The sequence below is a fragment of the Culex quinquefasciatus genome, chromosome 3 (assembly GCF_015732765.1).
Source record: "Culex quinquefasciatus strain JHB chromosome 3, VPISU_Cqui_1.0_pri_paternal, whole genome shotgun sequence".
NCBI lineage: Eukaryota > Metazoa > Arthropoda > Insecta > Diptera > Culicidae > Culex > Culex quinquefasciatus.
Genome location: NC_051863.1, coordinates 165,922,457 through 165,943,283, shown reverse-complemented (window position 1 = coordinate 165,943,283; position 20,827 = coordinate 165,922,457). Strand labels below are relative to the sequence as shown.

The 20,827-nt window shown below is 38.5% G+C and overlaps 1 protein-coding gene across 1 annotated transcript in view; it reads right to left on the bottom strand.

The window, feature by feature from the left end:
- Positions 1-20,827, bottom strand: part of LOC6043712 — a 50,127-nt gene continuing 29,300 nt past the window's right edge. The window contains exons 2-4 of the mRNA XM_038263080.1: positions 3,698-3,851; positions 3,470-3,591; positions 1-3,402 (exon numbers count right to left, since the gene is read on the bottom strand). Coding sequence (XP_038119008.1) covers positions 2,434-3,402; positions 3,470-3,591; positions 3,698-3,851 — 1,245 coding nt within the window. The 3' untranslated portion in view covers positions 1-2,433. The remainder of the gene's footprint in view (positions 3,403-3,469; positions 3,592-3,697; positions 3,852-20,827) is intronic.

Genomic DNA, 20,827 nt, shown 5'->3' with positions numbered 1-20,827 from the left:
TTTTTTTTCGGAATTTCTAGCTCAAAACAGAGATTTATTGCTGATTTGTATTTTTCCATCTTCTGCTACAACACGTGTACATAAATTTATTTACATCTATGAACAACGTGTCTCCCAAACCTGGAAGACTGCTGGTAATGGTTTTAAATAGCGCTTAAAATGAGATGGGTACTTGCGTGGATTAAAAACAGAAAGCTTAACCATTTTGTCTGGTGGGAGCTCATTCTCGTTCAGGAAAGTTCTTAGTAACGGAAATTCATTTGCTTGGTGAAAAAGTTGAAGGTATTTTTTTAAATGAAACTAAAATGTATCAAATGAACATCTATTTCCAAAGAACTACCCGCATTGCAAACGAAACTGATCAACTGTGTTTAAGTTGGTTATCATTAGAGTGTGTTTGTGTGACGTTCAACTCTACAAATATGGCAATTAGTTTGTTTTCTGGTGTTTTTTCGTTTAATGATTAAATTAAGTTAACTGGATTATCGAACTGGATCTATGATCTACTATCTGCCGGCTCTGGAACCTGACTTAACTGCTAGAGACTGAAATAAAACTTACAAATATGGCAATTCTTTTTTTCGGTAAAGCGGCAGCGGGATTAACTTAAGGCGAATATAATCTATGAAATGGGGGGTTGCGTTTTGCGGTGTTAGCAAAAAGGCTTTAGACACAAAGTGTACAGATTGTGATTTTTTTTTCTAATTTCATTTGTTATTTTTATATATTTTATTGTCGGAAAGCGTCACCTGATATTAAATGACTAATTTTTTGAAGAATTTGATAACAACTTGGTAAAAGATTACTTTTAAAGAAAATACGAAAAACTATTGGAGGTGAAAAAAGAAAAATATAAATGAGAGCAAATTGAACACTTTATTCAATCAAACACTTGAAATTAAATGAATTTAAATGAGAAAAAGATGCAATCCAGACATAGCTAACCATAATATATTTTTAACAAATGTAATATTAATGAAAGTAATTTTACAGCTAAAACATAAACATGAGAAGTTATTTATACGAAGAAATCACAAATATATGCACAGATTAGCCTCCAAAACCACACAACGATGCATGGTAATGGAGAAGTTCTTTGCCCCTAACAGGGAGATTCAATTTCGAGTACATGCAATTTAGTCGAAATTTTGTTAAGCAAAGCAAAGCGTAGGCATATATGTTATCTGTTACAATCAAGCGTCAGCGTGGTAGCATATCAAATCAGACATGCAGTGCGAGCTTAAAAGTAAGCAATGTGCAAATTAACTGCGATTCTTAAGTAATGCATTCTGCTAAAACGCTCAACCAAACCACAATGCGATTCTTAGTTGGCGGGTATGAGGAGTTGAAAAAAGTGAATTGAATCGTGAAACCAAATAAAAATATTATTAAGCAAAAGTGTGGAAGCAGACCAAACAACAAATTAAGTGAACTGTAATAAATATAATTATATTATGATCAGCTGCATCCGGCAGACATAAAAATCAAAAACCTTCCATGCGTCCAAAGAACTTCCAAATCATGCGTGAACCAAGTGCCCTACAATTATTTTTTATGGATTGGTTGACTAGTTGACCTCTCGTGGTGGTGGGCCGCTCCGGATTTGCTTTTTTTTATAATAACTGCTATATTGAGTTGTGTAATTACAGCGTTTCCTACAAACCTCACAAAGAGCCCAAGAAATTAATAGATCACCGGAATTGACTCCAAGAGTATCTTGCGGCAGTATGAATCATCGATACTACCCTGGCAGGCAAATTGAGCCTGGATTTGAAATTCGAATATCTGTCTCGAAATCAGACAGTCAAGGTATTGAGAGCATTCTGGACTGGCAATGAATACCTTATGATGATGTCAGTCCTCCATGAGGTCTTGGTAGCCTTGACTTCGGTGTTCAGTAGCAAACCCACTAATCGTAAACATGTGACTAAATCCCCTTGCCAACTAAGTAATGCACACGCATTTGGCAGTTCTCTATGATTTCGGTGGTTAATTATTGTTCATACAAAAGCCAAAAATGAAGACATGTGTGTGTGTTTTCTAAGAGAACTGTCCCAATTGCGATCCCACAGAGAGATTAGAAAAACGCGTCCCCCCCCCCTCACGATCGGGTCGTGTCGTGCACCTCCGGAGGTCATCCCGCCATAACGGCGGCGACAACGACCCGACGACTCATTAGTTGTTTTAATTCGAATCTCTGCTCCACTTCTTAAACGTGATCCGTAACTGTCACTCTTGAAGAACGCCCGCGTGGTCACTGCGGTCGCCCCCGTACATCCTTCGGACCACTTGGCGTTCTGTGAAATCGTTAATCTACTAGCAATTGTAGGGGCTACCTACTTGTACTAGGTCTCGGAGCTATAATAAATAATTAAGGTGGAAGCGTAAGAACTTGGCAACGGCGACTGTTGTGGCGCGTGGGAGGGGACCGACTCAAAGTGGTCGTGGATCGTACGGGGTCGAGTTGAAGCCCACGAAGCGGTTGTTCTTGCGGTGGACGAAACCCTTGCCCGGTCCGGTGTTGTAGTACACGACCCGCCGAATGCCGAACGGATCGATGTAGCCGAAGCTGCCCTCGCGGGTCGCACTGCCGGAGTTTGCCTCCTCGTGGTACTGCCGTGGCAGGTAGTACCGGAATCCGTTGTTGGTCACCGACACTCCGTCGTAGGGTTGATCATTTCGGCGGACTGCCGGGTACTGGCCGTAGTTCGGGGGAGGTTCCAGCAGGTCGCGGTTAAAGCTAGGCTGTTGATCCAAGTTGTTGTCGTAGAAGGGCAGAATCAAGGGTTTCGGAGCAGGAGTTGCCTGTTCGATGAACGGAGCCGCCGAAGTGATCGTTATGGGATCCACATATGTGGGTCGTCTACGTTCCTGTTGGAAACGTCTCCTCGGTGGAATCACCTGGAAGATCTGCTGCTGCTTGGGAGGTAGTAGATCATTGTCCAGCTGGTGGTGGTATTCGTTCGGTCGTTTCGTCGAATCGTCACTATTATAAATCACCAACGGTGGCAAATGTGCCTCGGAACGATCTGCCAACGGAGAAGGCGTCGAACTGGGTGCGTACAAGGCGATCGGTGTCGAGGACAGGTCGTTTCCGGCTAGCGGAGAATATCCGGAAGTCGTGCTCTGGGAAACGTAGATAGGTCGTGGAGTGCTCGAAGGGAAGTGCCTGCTGGGCGGTAAATATTGATCTATATTTGCCGGCAGGTAGTTGGTGTTGACCGGCTGTGAGTGGGGCCGAATGAAGACGGACTTGATGTCCGAAGGGGTCACCGGAGCGATCGGTGCCGGAGTGGTAGGCACCACGGCTACAGGTCGCGGTGGCGGAACGTACGCTGGACCCTGGTGTGATACTAGAACACCCGAGTCGGCGGGCCGATTCTTGACGGACTTGATGGCGTCCTACGGAGAAAGAAATATGAATGAAGAATCGTTACGAATTCACCGTCTACCAACGATATTGACATACCTGAATCGGCAAATCCGTTCCAACGAACACCGTCTTGGACTTCAGTATCCGATAGCCCTTATCGTCGGCGATGTAGTCCTTCTGTCGGAGATACCCGGAGGCATCAATCCACGCATCGGTCCCTAAAAAGAAATCAACCAAAAATTAGGAGATTCATCCCCAAACCCCTTCTAAATCACCCCGATACAGATGCGACTAGTTCAATCGCACGCTCAAAGCAAGGTTTACCAATCACTGTGCCATCCTGGAGTCGTTTCTCCTTCCGAAACTGCCCGTTGTCAGTTTGGTACCGAAAGTATCGCTCGGGACCCTCGTCAGTTTGAATGTGGTACTGGTTGCTGTCCGGTGAGCCCCAGGATGCGTTGACCTTCTCCAGGTACAGCTGAATTGAAGAATGAGGAAAAAGAATCGATTCGAAACGGTAGAATTAGTATTTTGCGTGAAATTCCAAAAATTGTAGCCAAATTAATGAAGCTGAGCCGAACGACCCGTTATGGCGTGGGAGTGTTTGAACTTGTCCACAACTTTGCTCTTGAACGCGGGGTCCAAGAGTGGTGCGCGTGGGTAACGATAGATTTGCAACCGTCATAAACATCAGCCCCGCAAGTGTTGGTTTGAAATGATTTACAGTTCCAGGTCCCCGCGAGGTAATGGTAGGTAGTGGCGGCAGTTGGAACAGTTCCATTTGCGAAATCAAGAGCTCAGTCTAATGTCCGTTTAAGGCAGGTTGTCTGTTTTCCCGTCCGGCGTTGACGCGACCAACTCAGAGTCAGAATCGTCGATGGTTCGGGGCTTATGGGGAGCGGGAAATTAAAGCAAGTTGGAGTGTGCAAAGTCGGAGTTACACGCAATTTTAATGCAATATCTCAGGCATCGGACTTGGTCCAAATGAGGGTTGGCGGGTGGGGACAGAATTAAGATTGCGCCAGGTTGTGGATTTCATTAACGAGCTTGTTTGCGCGTTCCGTGGCTGCTCTCCTAGCGCTACGGAAGGTGGAGGTTCTCCATATGGATGAGGATTCTAGATGCTGCCTGGCTGATTGGCTAGCTGCTGAGTGGGTGATCTAATATTTGAGATTAAGTAATATCGTGACAATTTCTAGATCCGCCTGGGATTGTTGTTTTGATTTATAACGGCCGCTATCTAAATTAAAATTATTTCGTTGGAGGTTGATGATCAGAAACAGGTTTTTAAATAGAGCAAGTAAAATTTAGTTGTACTGAATATCAAAAATTTACTAAAATTCAAATGAATTTAAAATTGATTGAGCTAAAATTAAAATTGAGCTTTTTATATTTTTTTTAGACTCCCTGATTTTATAACCAATTTTTCAGGAGGGAGTGACACCAAATTTGGAAAATATTTGCAACAGCCTGATGTACCACGAAAATATTTTTTTTTAATTTCGTCGCTAGCTTGTGACACGTCCTATCTGTATAACTTAAATAATAAGACCAATGAAAATTCCTTTCCCAAAAAGCACAGGCGAAAACTAAAATACTATTTACTGCTATCAATAGACATTGCCTAAACTTTTTGAAATACAGTCCAGACTCGACTATCCAAAGCTTTGATTACCGTAAACCGGGGTGACTTTGATAGGATTTCAACTTGTTTTTAGATTATTTTCCAACAGGTAAGGTTTTTCTCAAGATTCTTATTTTTAAAACATGTACTGGGGTAGGCCACACAAAGTCCAAGAACTATGTCGGAAAAAAGTTTTTTCAATAATGTTTAGAAAAATAGTTACGTTAAAGATTCTTAGTTTTAATTCCGGGGTGACTTTGATAGTCATAGTTTTTTCTTGTTAAAATCATTTTTAAGATGTTCAAACTTTATTTTTACGCTAAATGTACCATCACTAAAGTAGCTGATATAGTTTTTAAGAAAAAAATCAATGTTTATATTTAGTTAACTAAGGGTATAAGCTTTTTAGCAAACTACATATAAATTTTAGGTAAAACTGTTAATTCAATTCAATTCGGTTTTATTGGTGAATAATCATGATACAATGAGTTATTTTGAAGTGCATAACAGAGTTTTGGAGTTCCTTACAGCTGTGTGTTGCATCATAATCCATTTAGGAACAATTATTTCTTTAACTAAGGCACTAGCAAGAGTAAGAAAAAACTATAAAAACTTACAGAAATTGCAAAGGAAAGGGGATAGAGGAAGAGAAAGCTTATATCTAGATCACAGGTAATTTATCCTTTGTAGATGTGTTTGATCATCAGTTCCCCAAGGGCCAGGAATTGTTCTGCCTTGTTCCGGCAGCTCCGAAACCGCGTCATCATCTCCCCGCGAGAGCAAAGAACTCCGGCAGGGTGAAGAGATCTTCCCGGTGACTTCTTGCTGGGCCGTACTGCCGCTACCGGCAGCGACCACGCTGGCGAACGAACGCCCCCAACCAGGAGGGAACGCTGAGTTTTCCGCTGGAACCGTACGCTGTCCAGCTGCAGGAACGGCTGCGCTCGTACTTCGCTGAGGAGGGTGGGACGCTTTCTTCTTCCTCTTTTCCTGCTCCTCGAGGTAGGCCTTGCGCGCGACGCATCCGCGGTAATTGCCGGTATGGTTGCCGTCACAGTTCGCGCACTTTACGCGCGGCTTAGTTTGTTCTGCCTTGTCCCCCAAGTCCGCCTTTCGTGGCAGTGCGCACGCCTCCGAGAGGTGTGACTCACCGCACTTCACGCAGCGGGGCCGGAGGTTGCAGTTCCGCGAGCCGTGGCCGAATTTCTGGCAACGGTGGCATTGCGCTACGTCCGTCGGGTTCTTGGTGTAAAACCGCCAGTTTACCCAAAAACCGTCCAACGTCTTAGTCCGCCGCAGGTCTTGGATCTTGACGGAGCCGCGGTCGAAGTACAACAGGTACAGTGTGTGTGTACCTGTTACCGTTGTCTTGCGCGAGAGCACTTTAATCTCCCGCGGTTTTATTCCGGCGTCCGAAAGGTGACCCTTCAGGTCGGAGATCGGACGGTCTTGATAACCCTGCAAGACGACCTTAACAGGGGCTTCTCGGGGTTGAATGTGTAGAAGTTGAAGTTGCTACGCTTCAATTCTTCAAACACCAGGTCGAAATTCTTTTGGTCAGTGTGATCACTTGCACTGCCGACTTACCGATTTTCAGACAATATCCGAGGCCTTCCAGCAACTCGTCAACATCGTCCGCTAACGTGTCCAAAACAAAAATTGAGGTGGTCTACGTTCCGCTGGAGAGTTGTTCTTTTTGACGTCGGCACTTTTTCCGTGCACGACCATCATCGTCGTCGTCGTCGTCGGTAGTGCTGCTACCGTCAGAGTTGTTATTTTCTTCGTCGTCGCTCAGCATCTGGAACTCGTTCCTGATGGGGATGTTGGCGGATGTTGATGTGCCACTGGTCGTGGCACCGGAAGTACCGGAACGGGTTCGCACTGGTGATCTCGGAACATATCCGGGATGTAGTAACTTTTTATCGATTCCATCTGCGCTGACGCTCCCCTGCGCGATGGCGGCCGACACGGCGTTGGTTTGTTTACCTTTTGCACACGGCCGGTAGACGAACTTCGCGGGTTTTTCGAGGCCGCACTCGAACTGCCACGGCCACGGCCGGCCTTTGGCATGCTGGAGAAGCAAACTCGCGGGTAACCACAATCAATTACGGCGAAAAAAATCGAAAAAACGATGGAGCACTGAGCACTAGCTGCATGCTCTCGTGCGTACACGGAGGGAGCTGGTAAAACTGTTAAAAAGTCGGCATTTTGCCTGAAATTTGTTTAAACTAGTTTTGTTTATAAAATAATCGTTTTTTATTACATTTTATACTAAATTCGAAGCACGAATCACAAGTTTTCACATTTTACATGAAATTTGTTCAACTGAAATTGCCTATAAATTTGGAGATTTTTTTTAAATTGTGTTTCAAAAACACATATTATTTATTATTTACGAACTTTTTTGACCTTCTCCTAGTGGAAAATTGTCCAAAGAATCTGAAAATTCGTTCTGTTTTTCGATCAAAAATCATGTTCATTGAGAAAATTATGACACTTTGAGAAGTTTAAAATAATGACTTTCATCAACGTTTTCTAAACTATAGTTAGCTAACTTTTTAAACTTGTCAAAATGTTATGAAAAGTTCTTCTCGAGGTACTTTGAACACTTCTCTACCACGGTCAGTATGTTTCTAAATCATTCCTTGCGTAATTTAATTGTACTCTTCATTCTGCGGAAAAATCGCAAACCTATCAAAGTCACCCCGGCTATCAAAGTCACCCCGTTTTACGGTATCCAAAGTTTCGTATATCTGATGGTTTGATTGGGACTTCGGATAATCGAATCACCACATTTTTTTTTAATTTTCTTGCTTTTAACAACAAGTTTGAGTCCTACCTCATTTTGGTCAAATTTGAATGACCAAATGCAATTTTTGACTAGTTCATAACCGCCATTTCGGCCATCTTCGATTTAAAAAGGCTAAATCACATTAGTTCAGGGGTCATACTAAAGCTCGACAATTAAAAACAAGACAAAGAAAAACATATTTTTTCGTGATTCGATGAGCCGAAGATTCGGTTAGTGAAATTTTTCTAAGGCCTTCAGATAATCGAGTTTGGACTATACTTAAATTTCCCGTTTGCTAAAAACCATGAAAACAAACAATGTTATTACACTTATTTAATTGATTCTATTTTTGATTAATCTGTTTTAAGGGTGAAAATTTGAGTATTAACATCTAAATTAAATAAAAATAGCTAAATCATTAATCTAACAGATGAAAATTCTACAAAAATTCACAAAAATGAATTCACATTTTTAAAAATAAGTGACTTAATGCTTACATTTTCAGTAATTTTCTTGTTCACTATAACGCTTATATGTAATTTTTTTTGCGTTTTTAGAGAACTTTGATTTTTCCCTGAAACAGCTTTTTTCAGTAGAAAAGTTATGATTTTTCAATACGAGTCGTGCTTTTTATAGAGGATCTGACGAGTTAGATTAATACGAAAAATGCTGAAAAAATCCAGATATGCAGCGAGTTACATACAACACACTGTTTGCAACATTTTTTGAAAGGTTATTTCAGTTTGAATTTGGTCCCCTTTAAAATAAAAAAATGTCGAAAAATATTACCATTCGGTTTAAGATCTGAAAAGTCAAACTTTTAGCCCTCTAATGAAAGGATAAGTAAGTAGTTTCACAATGGAATCACAACAAAAAAACTAATTTAAGTTTAGTTTTTTTGGTGATAACAATTATGCCATTTTGCCACTTTAAGATGACAGGAAAAGAAAGTATTTTCAAAGTGGACCTACGATTATAACAACTGTTCAACAGATCTAGAGTTTGTTTGAATAGGTCCAATAAACATATGAAAGACAATAGGACTTATAGGACTTAAAAACACTCTAGAGATTCTTTGATGCAGGGATGGAATAATCGCAAAAAAATCAATTTCGCTTGTAAACTTTTTTCACCCGCAAAAGAGAGAGGAGGCAAATCACGCAAAAAAAAATCGCTCCTGAAATTTTCCTAGAAAATCAATCTGCTGATGATTTTTTATGAATTTCCATGTCAGCACCACTTAAAATTATTTTTTCACTTTGTTTACACTCATTGCCCATCCACAAAATGTGACAGGTCAAGTACCAACGTGTAACGTTACACAGTGTAGTGAAAAAGATGTTCCGCCGAATAATCAAGATGATGATTTTTTTTAGATTCTTTTTACCGATCTTTCGTGCGCGAGAGAGGAGAGCATGCTTCCTTTGGATTTTTTCTCTTGATGAACATCCAGTGATTTTCTTTTGATTATGATCCATCGCAAAGTTTGTTGACATGCAAATGTTTAACAATTGGCATTTAATCACAAAATCTGAAAAATGCAAATAATCTTCACATAAAAAATAAAACTAATTTATTTCACCTGATCGTTACCATAACGGTTGATTTTGCACCGATAGTAAATTTTACTGCAATTTTCCAAATAAAGACGTCAGCCAATTTTATCACCCAAAAATTTACGACTCAATCAGTTCCTCCTCGGTTCGTTCCAAAGCTTGCCTCAATACGACAAAGCAAAACAAAACATTAAACATTCCTTGTTTGCATACAATTTGCACCGCGCCAAATGGAAAGTGAATTTAAAGTTTATGACCCATCGTCGTTTCAACCAACCTTCCTCAACAATTGCATCCTGTATTCACCCCCTCACCACCCAGTCTGCAGTTGAAACTGGTCATGAAACGTTACATGATCAATGCTAAACGCATTCGAAACAAGTTTTGACCTGGCGCTTTTTTTTCGCTGTGCAGTATTTTAGTTTTTGCTGCCAGCACTGTAAATAAAATTGGTTAATTTTTTTTTTTTATTTTTAAAAACTCATTTATTTTTTGCAATTCGAATTTAAGTTTAGAAATAAAACCAATTATTATACTAACGCTTAGACACATTTTATCGATTTCTGTGCGCCCAAGTCTCATGATGGCCCGCCAAGAGCAGGCGGTTGACAGTGAAAGTAGAATCTGCACACGACAGACAGACGCGGAACTTGGCCACACACCACCTTACTTGGTGGAGCAAGTGCAAGTGCAGCAAGTACACAAACACGGAGGAGATGCAACTTTCGTGTGAGCATGTTGCGTTGATTATCTCACCATCTCTTCGACGGTTGGTCGTGTGGGCTTGACAATGATCATTGTGATTGATTGTCAGTACAGTCGAGACTCGATTATCCAAAATTTCACATCGGATAATCGAACCACGAAAACAATTTTTTTTCGTTGTCTTATTTTTGATTGCTGAGCTTTAGTATGACTTTCAAACTACTCTAAAGTGGTTTAGAATTTTTTAATCAAAGATGGCGGCCAAAATAGCGATGATGAAAAATTGGAAAAATGCGTTTTTTTAATTTTACAGGCAATCAACTATTTAAATTTGACTAAAATGGGGTCGCAGAACTCAAATTTGATGTTTAAAGTAAGAAAATAAAAAAAATACGAAAAAGCATTTTTTGTCCGGAATTCGATTATCCGAAGTCCCATACAAACCTTCGGATAATCGAGGCTTCGGATAATCGAGTCTGGACTGTAAGCATGTGCACATACTAAACCACTTCATCTAGTGTTGCTGTTTAAAAATATTCTAAAATCTTCACTCCATCAATAAATCCCATCATAAGAACCACAAAACCTTAATGATTGTTTACGATTGTTCCGAGCCAATCAATCAACGGCGCGACGCCGCCATTAATCGAAAATTAGCGACTTCTAATTGGGGGACCATTAATACAATTCGCTCAGAAGAAAAAAACTCGTTTCGCACATCATTGATCAAGCTGTAACCGTTGGCCGGCGTAGTAAATCGGTTCCGACCGTAACGCCGCGCCAATCAACCGCGAAGGTATTTTAATTCAATTTGGAGCGGTTTCGTGACCTTGCCCAATTCATGCACCTTTCTTTTTCGCTGCGGTTTTTGAGTTTATTCTGTACAGTAAAAAAACAAGATTAAATGGCATGGTAACTTGGTTGATGGGGTCTTTGAGAGAGAAAAATCACATCAACATTAAAGCACAAGCACTCGTAGTTACTTTGAGTTACCGCTCTGGGGGGAGAATTGCCATCATCGTTGGAGTATGCGTTAATCGCTGTCGATGCCAATCAACTAATGAGATCGTGGATTGGACCAAGGAATTGTGAGGAGAGGCTTTATGAGATCATTGCGATAAGCATGATGGTTAATCGGGGTAGTTTGCGATGATATCATTTTAGTTGGTACAATTACTATTCATTCTCACCAGGCTATGTTGGTTGCAGTCAGATATTGTCATTTTGTGGAGATCTTTCACAAAAAAGATGCCATCAAAAGTCATTTCAAAACAGTGAAAGAATCAACTGAGAAAATTACAATGCATTTCCGTTGCGTTTTAAAATATTTTGATTTTTTGTTAAAATTTTTGTCAATAATTATGCTTAGATACCCATGCCACTCCAATTTAGTAACAATTATTTTCAACGGCCTTACTTGGGCAAACAAGTTGGCGATTATGATGTTCTATCCGAAATTTAATGGGTTGGCAATGGCATCTTTAAGTAATAATATTCGTAAAAATAACACTTAAAAAAAACATATTCCGAACCGGCTGAATCAATTTGAGCTCGTCACGTTTCAAAAGAATGGTGAATAGTTGGGCTTACTGTGAAAAATATTAAGACATTTTTAAAACAAGCTGAATTAAAACAAACAAATTAAAACTTTGTTTGCTGATTTGAAGGTCTCGGGGTCAGTTGAAAATATTTTCCCATTTTTTCAGTTTTTAAGTAACACATAAAAATATAATATCCATTACCAAAATTCTGAAATATGATTTCAGCAGCTCTCCACGGAATCGGCCGAATTCGATCATTTTTCAATTTGGCTCAAACTTTGTGGGGGCCTTTACTATGACCAAAGAAGCTATTTTGTGTCATTGGTTCACCCATACAAGTCTCCATATAATTTTGGCGGTTGTCCATACAAAAATGATACGCTGTAGCTTTTGAGTAAATTTTCTGATAAATTTGGTGTCTTCAGCAAAGTTGTAGATATTGTTGAGGACTATTGAGAAAAAATTGGTACACGGGAAAAAAATGCAGATTTGTTAATCAACCTTTTTTTTCACAAAAACTCAGTTTCCCAAAATATATATTTTTTTGATTTTCGAGATTTTTTGTTTTAGGGGACAAAATCCCGCAACTCTTGAGCCATAGAGAAACATGGTCAAAAAATCTGCCGTCGTGATTTTTTGAAAAATAGTGATTTTTTGGAAAAAAAATCGAAATTTTATGCAAAAACAAATTTGATTTAATTTTTTTAAATGTAAAATTGAATTTCCAATCGAAAAGTACTTAACAGATTTTTTGATTAAAGGCTCTATTTTCGAGATATAGCCACCAAAAAATTGATTTTTGCGAAATATTTGTAGTTTTTCGATTATTAAAAATAGTGACCATGAGTGACCATTTCTAAAAATATATTTTTTGAAAATTTCAGAAAATTTGCTATTCAATTATCTGGGAGACATTGAAGATAGGACCTCGGGTTGCTGAGATACAGCCGCTTTAAGAAAAAGAAACACGAAAATTGAAGTTTTCTAAGTCTCACCAAAACAACCCACCATTTTCTAATGTCGATATCTCAGCAACAAATAATCCGATTTTCAATGGTCAAAATGGCATTCGTAAAATTTTCCGATATTTTCGAGAAAATATTTTTATTTTTTTAAATCAAGACTAACATTTTTAAAGGGCCAAACATTGAACATTACGCCCATTTAATTTTGCATTATTAGTTTGTCCATATAAATTTCCATAAAAATTTTGCAGCTGTCCATACAAAAATGATTTATGAAAATTTATAAATCTGTATCTCTTGAAGATATTTTTTGGTCGATTTGGTGTCTTCGGCAAAGTTGTAGGTATGGATAAAGACTACACTAAAAAAATGATACACGGTAATTTTTTTGGTAATTATTAATTTCACTTTTTTTTTGATTTCACTTTTTGTCACTAAAATTTAAATTGCAAAAAAAAAACTCATTTTTTTTTATATGTTTCAGGGATGCCCCAGGGAAATGCCAACATTTCAGAAATATCCAGAACAGGCAAAAAATCTTTGACCGAGTGATGATTTTTATAAATAAATACTGATTCTTTCAAAAATATTGGTCGCAAAACATTTTCTACTTCAATTTTCGATGAAAAATTGAATTTGCAATCAAAAAGTACTTTAGTGAAATTTTGATGAAGTGCACCGTTTTTAAGTCAAAGCCATTTGAATGTAACTTTTTTGAAAATAGTCTCAGTTATTCATCTTTTTAAATTAGTGCCCATGTTTGCTCATTTTTGAAAAAAATATTTCTGAAGAGCTGAGAAAATTCTCTATATTTTGCTTTATTGAACATTGCTGATACGACCCTTAGTTGCTGAGATATTGCAATTCGTAAAATTAGTCAACCTTTTCTAAAACAATATTTTTTATTTTTTAAATCATGACTAACATTTCAAAAGGGCGTAATAATGCAAAATGGCTTCTTTGGGCAACCCGAAGGCATGAAAAAAGTTTCAGCCGAATTATCTTATATACCTTCAAATTTATAAACCGATTTCAGTTGACTAGACCGACTAATTGCATGCAAATCCCGATTAAAAATGTTTTGATGTACTGTCAGTGGGGGTTACATTGGGTCTGGGGGGTGAGATTGGGTCAAAGTTTTACCATTTCTCAGGTTCTTCTCAATGAAACTGAATTATGTTAAAAGGGTTGTGTAGGGGACGTGTTAAGATGACTTCGCTGAAAAAATCTCGTTCCTAGAACAAATCCTGTTATTTTGATAGCTGTCTAAAGTTGAGGTACGTTTTAAGCCAAAAATTACCTCCCGAAAAATAATTTTTCTGGTATTTTTGCTGGAATTGTTTCAAAAGTACCCAAATGTTTGAAAATCTCTACTTCAAACATTGTAGCATGTCAACACGATTCCCTCGAACAAGAAACACTGTTGGATGAATTGTTTTTACCATATCGTTGTTTTTGAGCATCATTTTAGTTTCATTCGACCCAATGTCACCCCCTCTAAGGGGTGAGATTGGGCCAATTTTCAAACTTTTGGCATTTAAGGTAGTGTTCATCAAAATACACCATATTTTGGGAAAATGTTAGTAAACTATCTAAGAACAAATTTTTGAAAGATTTTGATGTTATTTAAATTGTTTTTTTTTATTAAGAAATTACGAGAGGTGTATCGTTTTTTGACCCATAGTCACCTCCAGACATGCATCCGCTCTAACTTCTCTTTTAGAAGAACTTGTTTGGCATTTCACGAAGAAGATACCCAGCATGTTGTGCCAGTGATTAGAATACGCTAATTACGCTTGTCTTTTAGGCTCCCGAAGACCCTGAGAGATTATTTTGAAACCCAACCGAGATATAGGTTAAGAACTCTTAATTGCACTCAAAGAGCTTTTAAGAAGTTCTTCTTGAGAGCTTAAGAGAACACTTACATGAACTTATAGCTAAAATCGGGTTTTCCAATGAACCAATGTTTTCTACACATTATTCAAGCCAAAATCAAGAGATTTTTACCTAGCAACAAGCATAACATTGCTTTAAACGAAAATGCCATCTATAACAAGCTGAGTGCCGTTAAAAAGAGCTCATAGTGCCGATGCATGTCTGGTCACCTCCACTTACGGCTTTCTGTCTTTAAAATTTATATGATAAGTTGTAATTCCCAAATAAATTCAGAAAATCATTTAACAATCCAAAATTATCACTTACTTTCAAAAACAAATATGATACCTCTGTGCCTTAGAACCACCTCTCTCTCACAGTTGTTCGGGATGCTTCAGCGGTGCGCGTTGCGATGCCTTTCAAATCCACCGACTTCAAGATCGTCCAGAGTGTTTCAAGTTCTGGTGTTCTCTGTCACAAGGTGACCATCCGCTCCCATCACACGCTGGCCGGCCACACTTTGATACAGTTTTTGTTTGCGCCCAAAAACAACTTTTACTTTCCATTCCAGCGAAGCACACCAGATGCATGATCGTTTCTAGGTCAACCAAGTGCTCTCTCGGGGTGAACTACAACGGGAGGAAAAAGGATCAAATTGCAGCATGGTCGAACCACCCAAAAAATGCCAAAGTTCATCACGTGATTATGACATCGGGTGTTTGGCGCAGGTAGCGAAGCGATTTTTTCCCAAAGATTTTTAAGTGGTTGATTTGAAATAAACGGTCGGTTGCGCACCCGTTTGATCACGGGATTCCGCACTTCGCAGAACTTCAAAGAGTGTGGCAAAAAGGTGTGCAACCTTGGGGCAATTAAGCGAATGGGTCTGCGTTATACAAATCAATATTTAAAGTCCATTTTCTCCCTTTCTCACAAGCACGAAATTCCAGCTGATCTCGTAGAAAGGCAAGGTCGAACCCACTGAGGCGCCATCAATCATCTTTTCCGCGTTCGAACCCACCAACGAGCTTTTTGTCATTTGCTTTGTTCTTGCTTAATGTATTCATTTTTAAGATTGGGTGTTGAGCTATTTAGAGGGTGCACCCGCAATGTTTTCCGAAGAGATTTGGAATAATTTATGCAAAACGGTCGCAGTTGTAGGTGCTTTACGGTCGGCGGCTGCCACCACGCATTTGGCACAGGTTCCTCTCTGTGAACTGGAGGTAGAGTGTCTTTCGAGAGCTCTTAATCGGAGTTGAATATTCATTCGTTCAGAAGAGGCAGTGATTTCCTTAATTTTGTTTGTGCTTTCGGTTGGTTTTGATGATTTAATTTTAACTCAGACATGTTTTTTGTCATTATTGAGAAATTATTTTTTGAAATTTATTCGAATATTGTTTCACACATTTCCAAACGTCAAATTTATCTGATATCTGCCAGTATCGAACACATCGTACGGTGTCAAGTCTTGCGGGATTGGCCAAACCTTATCACGGAATGTCGTAATGTCCGGGATAATTCCGTAGAATTGACCATACTCTTGCACCGTGAAGAGACACTTTAGGCTCAAAAGGTAGTCTAGCATGACTCCGTCCGGTGTATGTTCTTCGTAATTCTCATCAAGGTAGAGCGATTTGAAAGCGGTTCCTGAAAGATTGAAATATTTTAAACTTGGCGCTATCGTAACAGGACTCGGTTATCAATACTCTCGTCCAGCTCTTCGGTTCGAACCATCTTGCTCAGCGTGTAAACTTTCTCCATAAAAGAATTAATGGTCTTCTGGACGACGTTCGGATCTTTCAGGTCAATCACAGACGGAGGAAGATCATTCAGGTAATCGGCAAACCTCCAGACCAACTTTCGGAAGAATCGCTGCAAAACCAAGGAAACTTTGAAAAACGATTCCATACGTTTAGCTTACACCACGGTGGCCCACCTGGTTGATGTTATTGTACACCAGCACGACCCGGCAGCTCTCGAAGAGGTCACTTTCCGCCAAATACCGCATGTACTCGCCAACGGTCTCCTCGGCGCTCTCGATCATGTGCATCGAGTACCCGTCAAAGTTGATCATCAGCCCAAACAGTTTGATCTCGTTGGCCGTTTTCTCCTGCATGGCTTTGATCACCTTCAAGAACCGATCGCGGATCGTCATGGCCGACACCTTCGAGTGGCAGCCCACGTACACGATCCGCTGAAAGTAGGACTTTCGTCCGGCACACAGCATATTGTCCTTGACGTGGTCCGCCAGAGTTCGTCGGTTTTGGAACGATGGCATCACGGTGTCATCGGAACGCTGCATAAAGTAGGGCAGCGGTTTCTTCTTTGGACCCTTGGGACCACCTCCGGGAGTCGTGGACATTGCGACCTGGCCGAACCCAAAACTTTCCTCAAACTAAACAGCAAACAACCCGTAAACGTCAATATCACCCCCGCAACCGTGACCAGGTCGCGAACGGGTGTTGCTACGAAGCAACAACAAGCGCTCGCAGTGGCAAGGTCGCGCATGAAATTCCGCGTGAACCACCCTCGTGCGAATGTGTCGGCTGCATTTGGGCATGGCAACCGTATGGTAATCGATGCAAACTGACTGACGCTTTACAACCCCTGATGAGCACACGGTGGCTGTTGATGGGCTATAAACATGGGTAACGTGCCACGTGCATACCGGTTGAAAAGGTTGCTTTTGAGCACGTGCGAATGCGAACAAGAGTCGAATTTAATGCGATATTGTTAGCAACTGGTTTTTGAAAAATAAAATCATCATGGTGCTTTCGGTATGCCCAAAGAAGCCATTTTGCATCATTAGTTTGTGCATATAATTTTCCATACAAATTTGGCAGCTGTCTATACGAAAATTTGTATCTTTTGAAGGATTTTTTGATCGAATTGGTGTCTTTGGCAAAGTTGTAGGTATGGATAAGGACTACACTGGAAAAAAATGATACACGGTAAAAAAAATGATGATTTTTTATTTAATTTTTGATCACTAAAACTTCATTTGCAAAAATACACCATTTTTTATTTTTTTTCATATGTTTTCGGGGATATCAAATGCCAACAATCCAGAAATTTCCAGGGTGTGCAAAAAATCTTTGAACGAGTTATGAATTTTTGAATCAATGCAGTTTTTTTTAAATCGAAATATTGGTCGCCAAAATTTTTTACTTCATTTTTCGATGTAAAATCAAATTTGCAATCAAAATGTACTTTAGTAAAATTTTGATAATGTGCACCGTTTAAAGGTTTTAGCCATTTTTAGGTATTTTCATTTTTCAAAATCAGTGCACATGTTTGCCCTCTTTTGAAAAAAATATTGAGAAGCTGAGAAAATTCTCTATATTTTTCTTTTTTGAACATTGTTGATACAACCCTTAGTTGCTGAGATATTGCCATGCAAAGTTTTAAAAACAGGAAAATTGTTGTTTTCTAAGTCTCACCCAAACAACCCACCTTTTTCTAATGTCGATATCTCAGTAACTAATGATACGATTTTCAATGTTAAAATATGAAACATACGTGAAATTTTCCAATCTTTTCGAAAAACAATATTTAAAATAATATCATGACACACATTTCAAAAGGGCTTAATATTTGAAATATTAGTCTAAATACAATTTCAAAATTTATATACGGCTGTTCGCCATTCCCACATATTGCATTCAATTTGGGATGTATGCAAGAGCGTCGAACCTCCCGGATTCTCCAAACAAACTTTGGAGAAAAACCATTCGGCCTTGCCTAAATATTTTTGAAAAATTTCTTTTCCCAAACATCATGCTTTCCCTCGAGTTGAGCCTGTGCAGTCATTGTTGTCAATTTTTATCGGTCAGAGTTATTAATGGGGGAGGCAAGTAAAGAACTATTGAATTAAGAAGTTTGTTAGATTCAGATTACTTCTTTGATTTTCGGCCTCCAAATGTTTTAATAACTTCTTTCATGAAACAGCATTAACATTAACTAAATATTCGATTTTTAATTTAACCAGCTTATTTAAAAAAACGAATATGCCAAAATCTGCCAGAAAACATATACAAATCGATGATTGAAAAATACGGATATTGGGATAAAAGTGATAAAAAGTTAATTGAAAAAGAGTTAAGTTGTTGAGAGTGTCTATTTTTCTTGATTAAAAACTATGACATTGCCGAAGATACGATATCGACATACCTTTGCAAGATACAGTTTTTGTCAAATATTCACATACACACAATGAAGCAAAATGTTGAAATCCTTTGTATTTTTAAGACTTCGATTAAATAAACATTATATTTTTTTAATCAATAAAAACACATGTTTTATCATGATGAAATTCGTACGTTGGGCACTCATGCACAGCAAAAAAAAGTTGAATTTTTGAATGTTGAAAATTTGGTAGGTTGAATATTACCTTTTTTTTAAATAAATAACCGGATTCGGTAAAATTTACCGAATATTCAACTGCTGAACAGATAGGTAAAATGAAAATTACAGAATTCGGTAAAAATTTACCGAAATTCGGAAATGAAGTTCATTATTGTACAACCAATTTTGTAAAATCGGTAAAATTTTGTTCATTTTGACTAGAGGTGGGCAAACCCACTTTTTTAGGAGCCGCTCATTTTCGTTTACTCATTAAAAAGACGGGCTCTTTTGAACGGCTCTTTAACCTTTTTTTTCCAAATTTTTATGAAAAGGCCTTTTTTAAAATGATCTGATTTGATTTTTTAAGTTTTTTTATTTGGACTTTTTAAAATTATTAAATAAAACTTAAAATGAGAAGATGCGGTTGAAAACCAAAGGTCTTGGCAGTCTCTATGTCAAAATTTCTACTCGAAACTAAACATAAATCTTTTTCTTTTTTCAATTTTTTTTGGAGAAAGTTGTTAATTTAGCAAAATTGCGTTTTTTTCTCTGCCAAAATTGAACAGATTCCGAAATTTTGTTTGGAGAAATTATTTAGCTTACTTTTTTCTTTATTCTGATTTCATAGATTAAGTATATAAATGATAAAGTTTATTAGAGCAAGAGGATTTGTTTTTTTGCCTTCCTCACTGAGGTAAGGCTATAATCCTGCTCGAAAAAGTAACTTTTGAAAAACAGCTCGTAGACCTATATTCATGTATACCTATCGACTCAGAATCGAAAACTGAACAAATGTCTGTGTGTGTGTGTGTATGTGTGTGCGTATTCCCCTTGGTGCTCAAAATTCTTGCCAAGTTTTCTCGGCACTGGTTGATCCGATTTGAGTCAAACAAGTTGCATTCGGTCCGGTTTGATGCCCCATACTGCACTATTGAATTGTTTGAAGATCCGATAAGTAGTTCAAAAGTTACGTATAAAAAAGTGTCAAAGTTGCGAATCGGGTGCTGGAATTTTGATGCCGGATCTCACTTAAATGCATTTAAACTATGTCCAGATCTATCATACGACCCATTGTTGGTTAGGTAATCAAAAGACCTTTCCAATGAGTTCAAAACATTGAAGATCTGGCAACCCTGTCTCGAGTTATGACCACTTAAGTGATATTTATGCACTTTTTTGAAACCGGATCTCACTTAAATGTATGTAAACTATATCCGGATCCATCATCCGACCCATTGTTGGTTAGGTAATCGAAAAACCTTTCCAACGAGTCCACAACATTGAAGATCTGGCAACCCTATCTCGAGTTATGACCACTTAAGTGATATTTATGTACTTTTCGAAGACGGATCTCACCTAAATGCATGTAAACGATGTCTGGATCCATCATCCAACCCATTGTTGGTTAGGTAATCGAAAATTCTTTCTAACGAGACCACAAAATTGATGATCTGACAACTCTGTTTCGTGTTCTGACCACTTAAGTTATATCTGTGTACTTATTTTTCTGGACCTAAAAAAAATAGCTGAAAAATGTGTCTAAACCACTCATATTACCCATTGTTGGTAAAAAGTGAGGAAGGCATCAACCACATAGGTGGATTAAGTTAGTTTTTTTTCAAAATCTCGTGGGATATTTAGTATATTTTAGTAAAAACAATCGAAGCTAAGAAATTTGAAAGCTCTTATTTGTATTTGGGTAATACTTTGATGTACGATCAGTTGTTCATTAGAAAGTTATTTTTATTTTGTTTAGAAAATCATTCACCGTTTTAACGAGTCTTTACCAAAATGTTGAGACAATTTGGTCAAGGCAGTGTTTAGATATCGTGGCACCCGTTTTTTGAAACTGATATCTTCAATTAGCTTTATCTCGGAAATGATACAACCAAATGTCTTCAAATTTGTTTTGATAATGGATGAAAATGTATGTTTTAATGCCCTGAAAACCGATTTCAAATAAAATTAAGTGTGTGCTGACACCAACCTCTGACTTTTTGGTCGATTTTCATGTATGTAACCCCTTAAGATCTAAAAATGTCGGAAAATAGCCTCT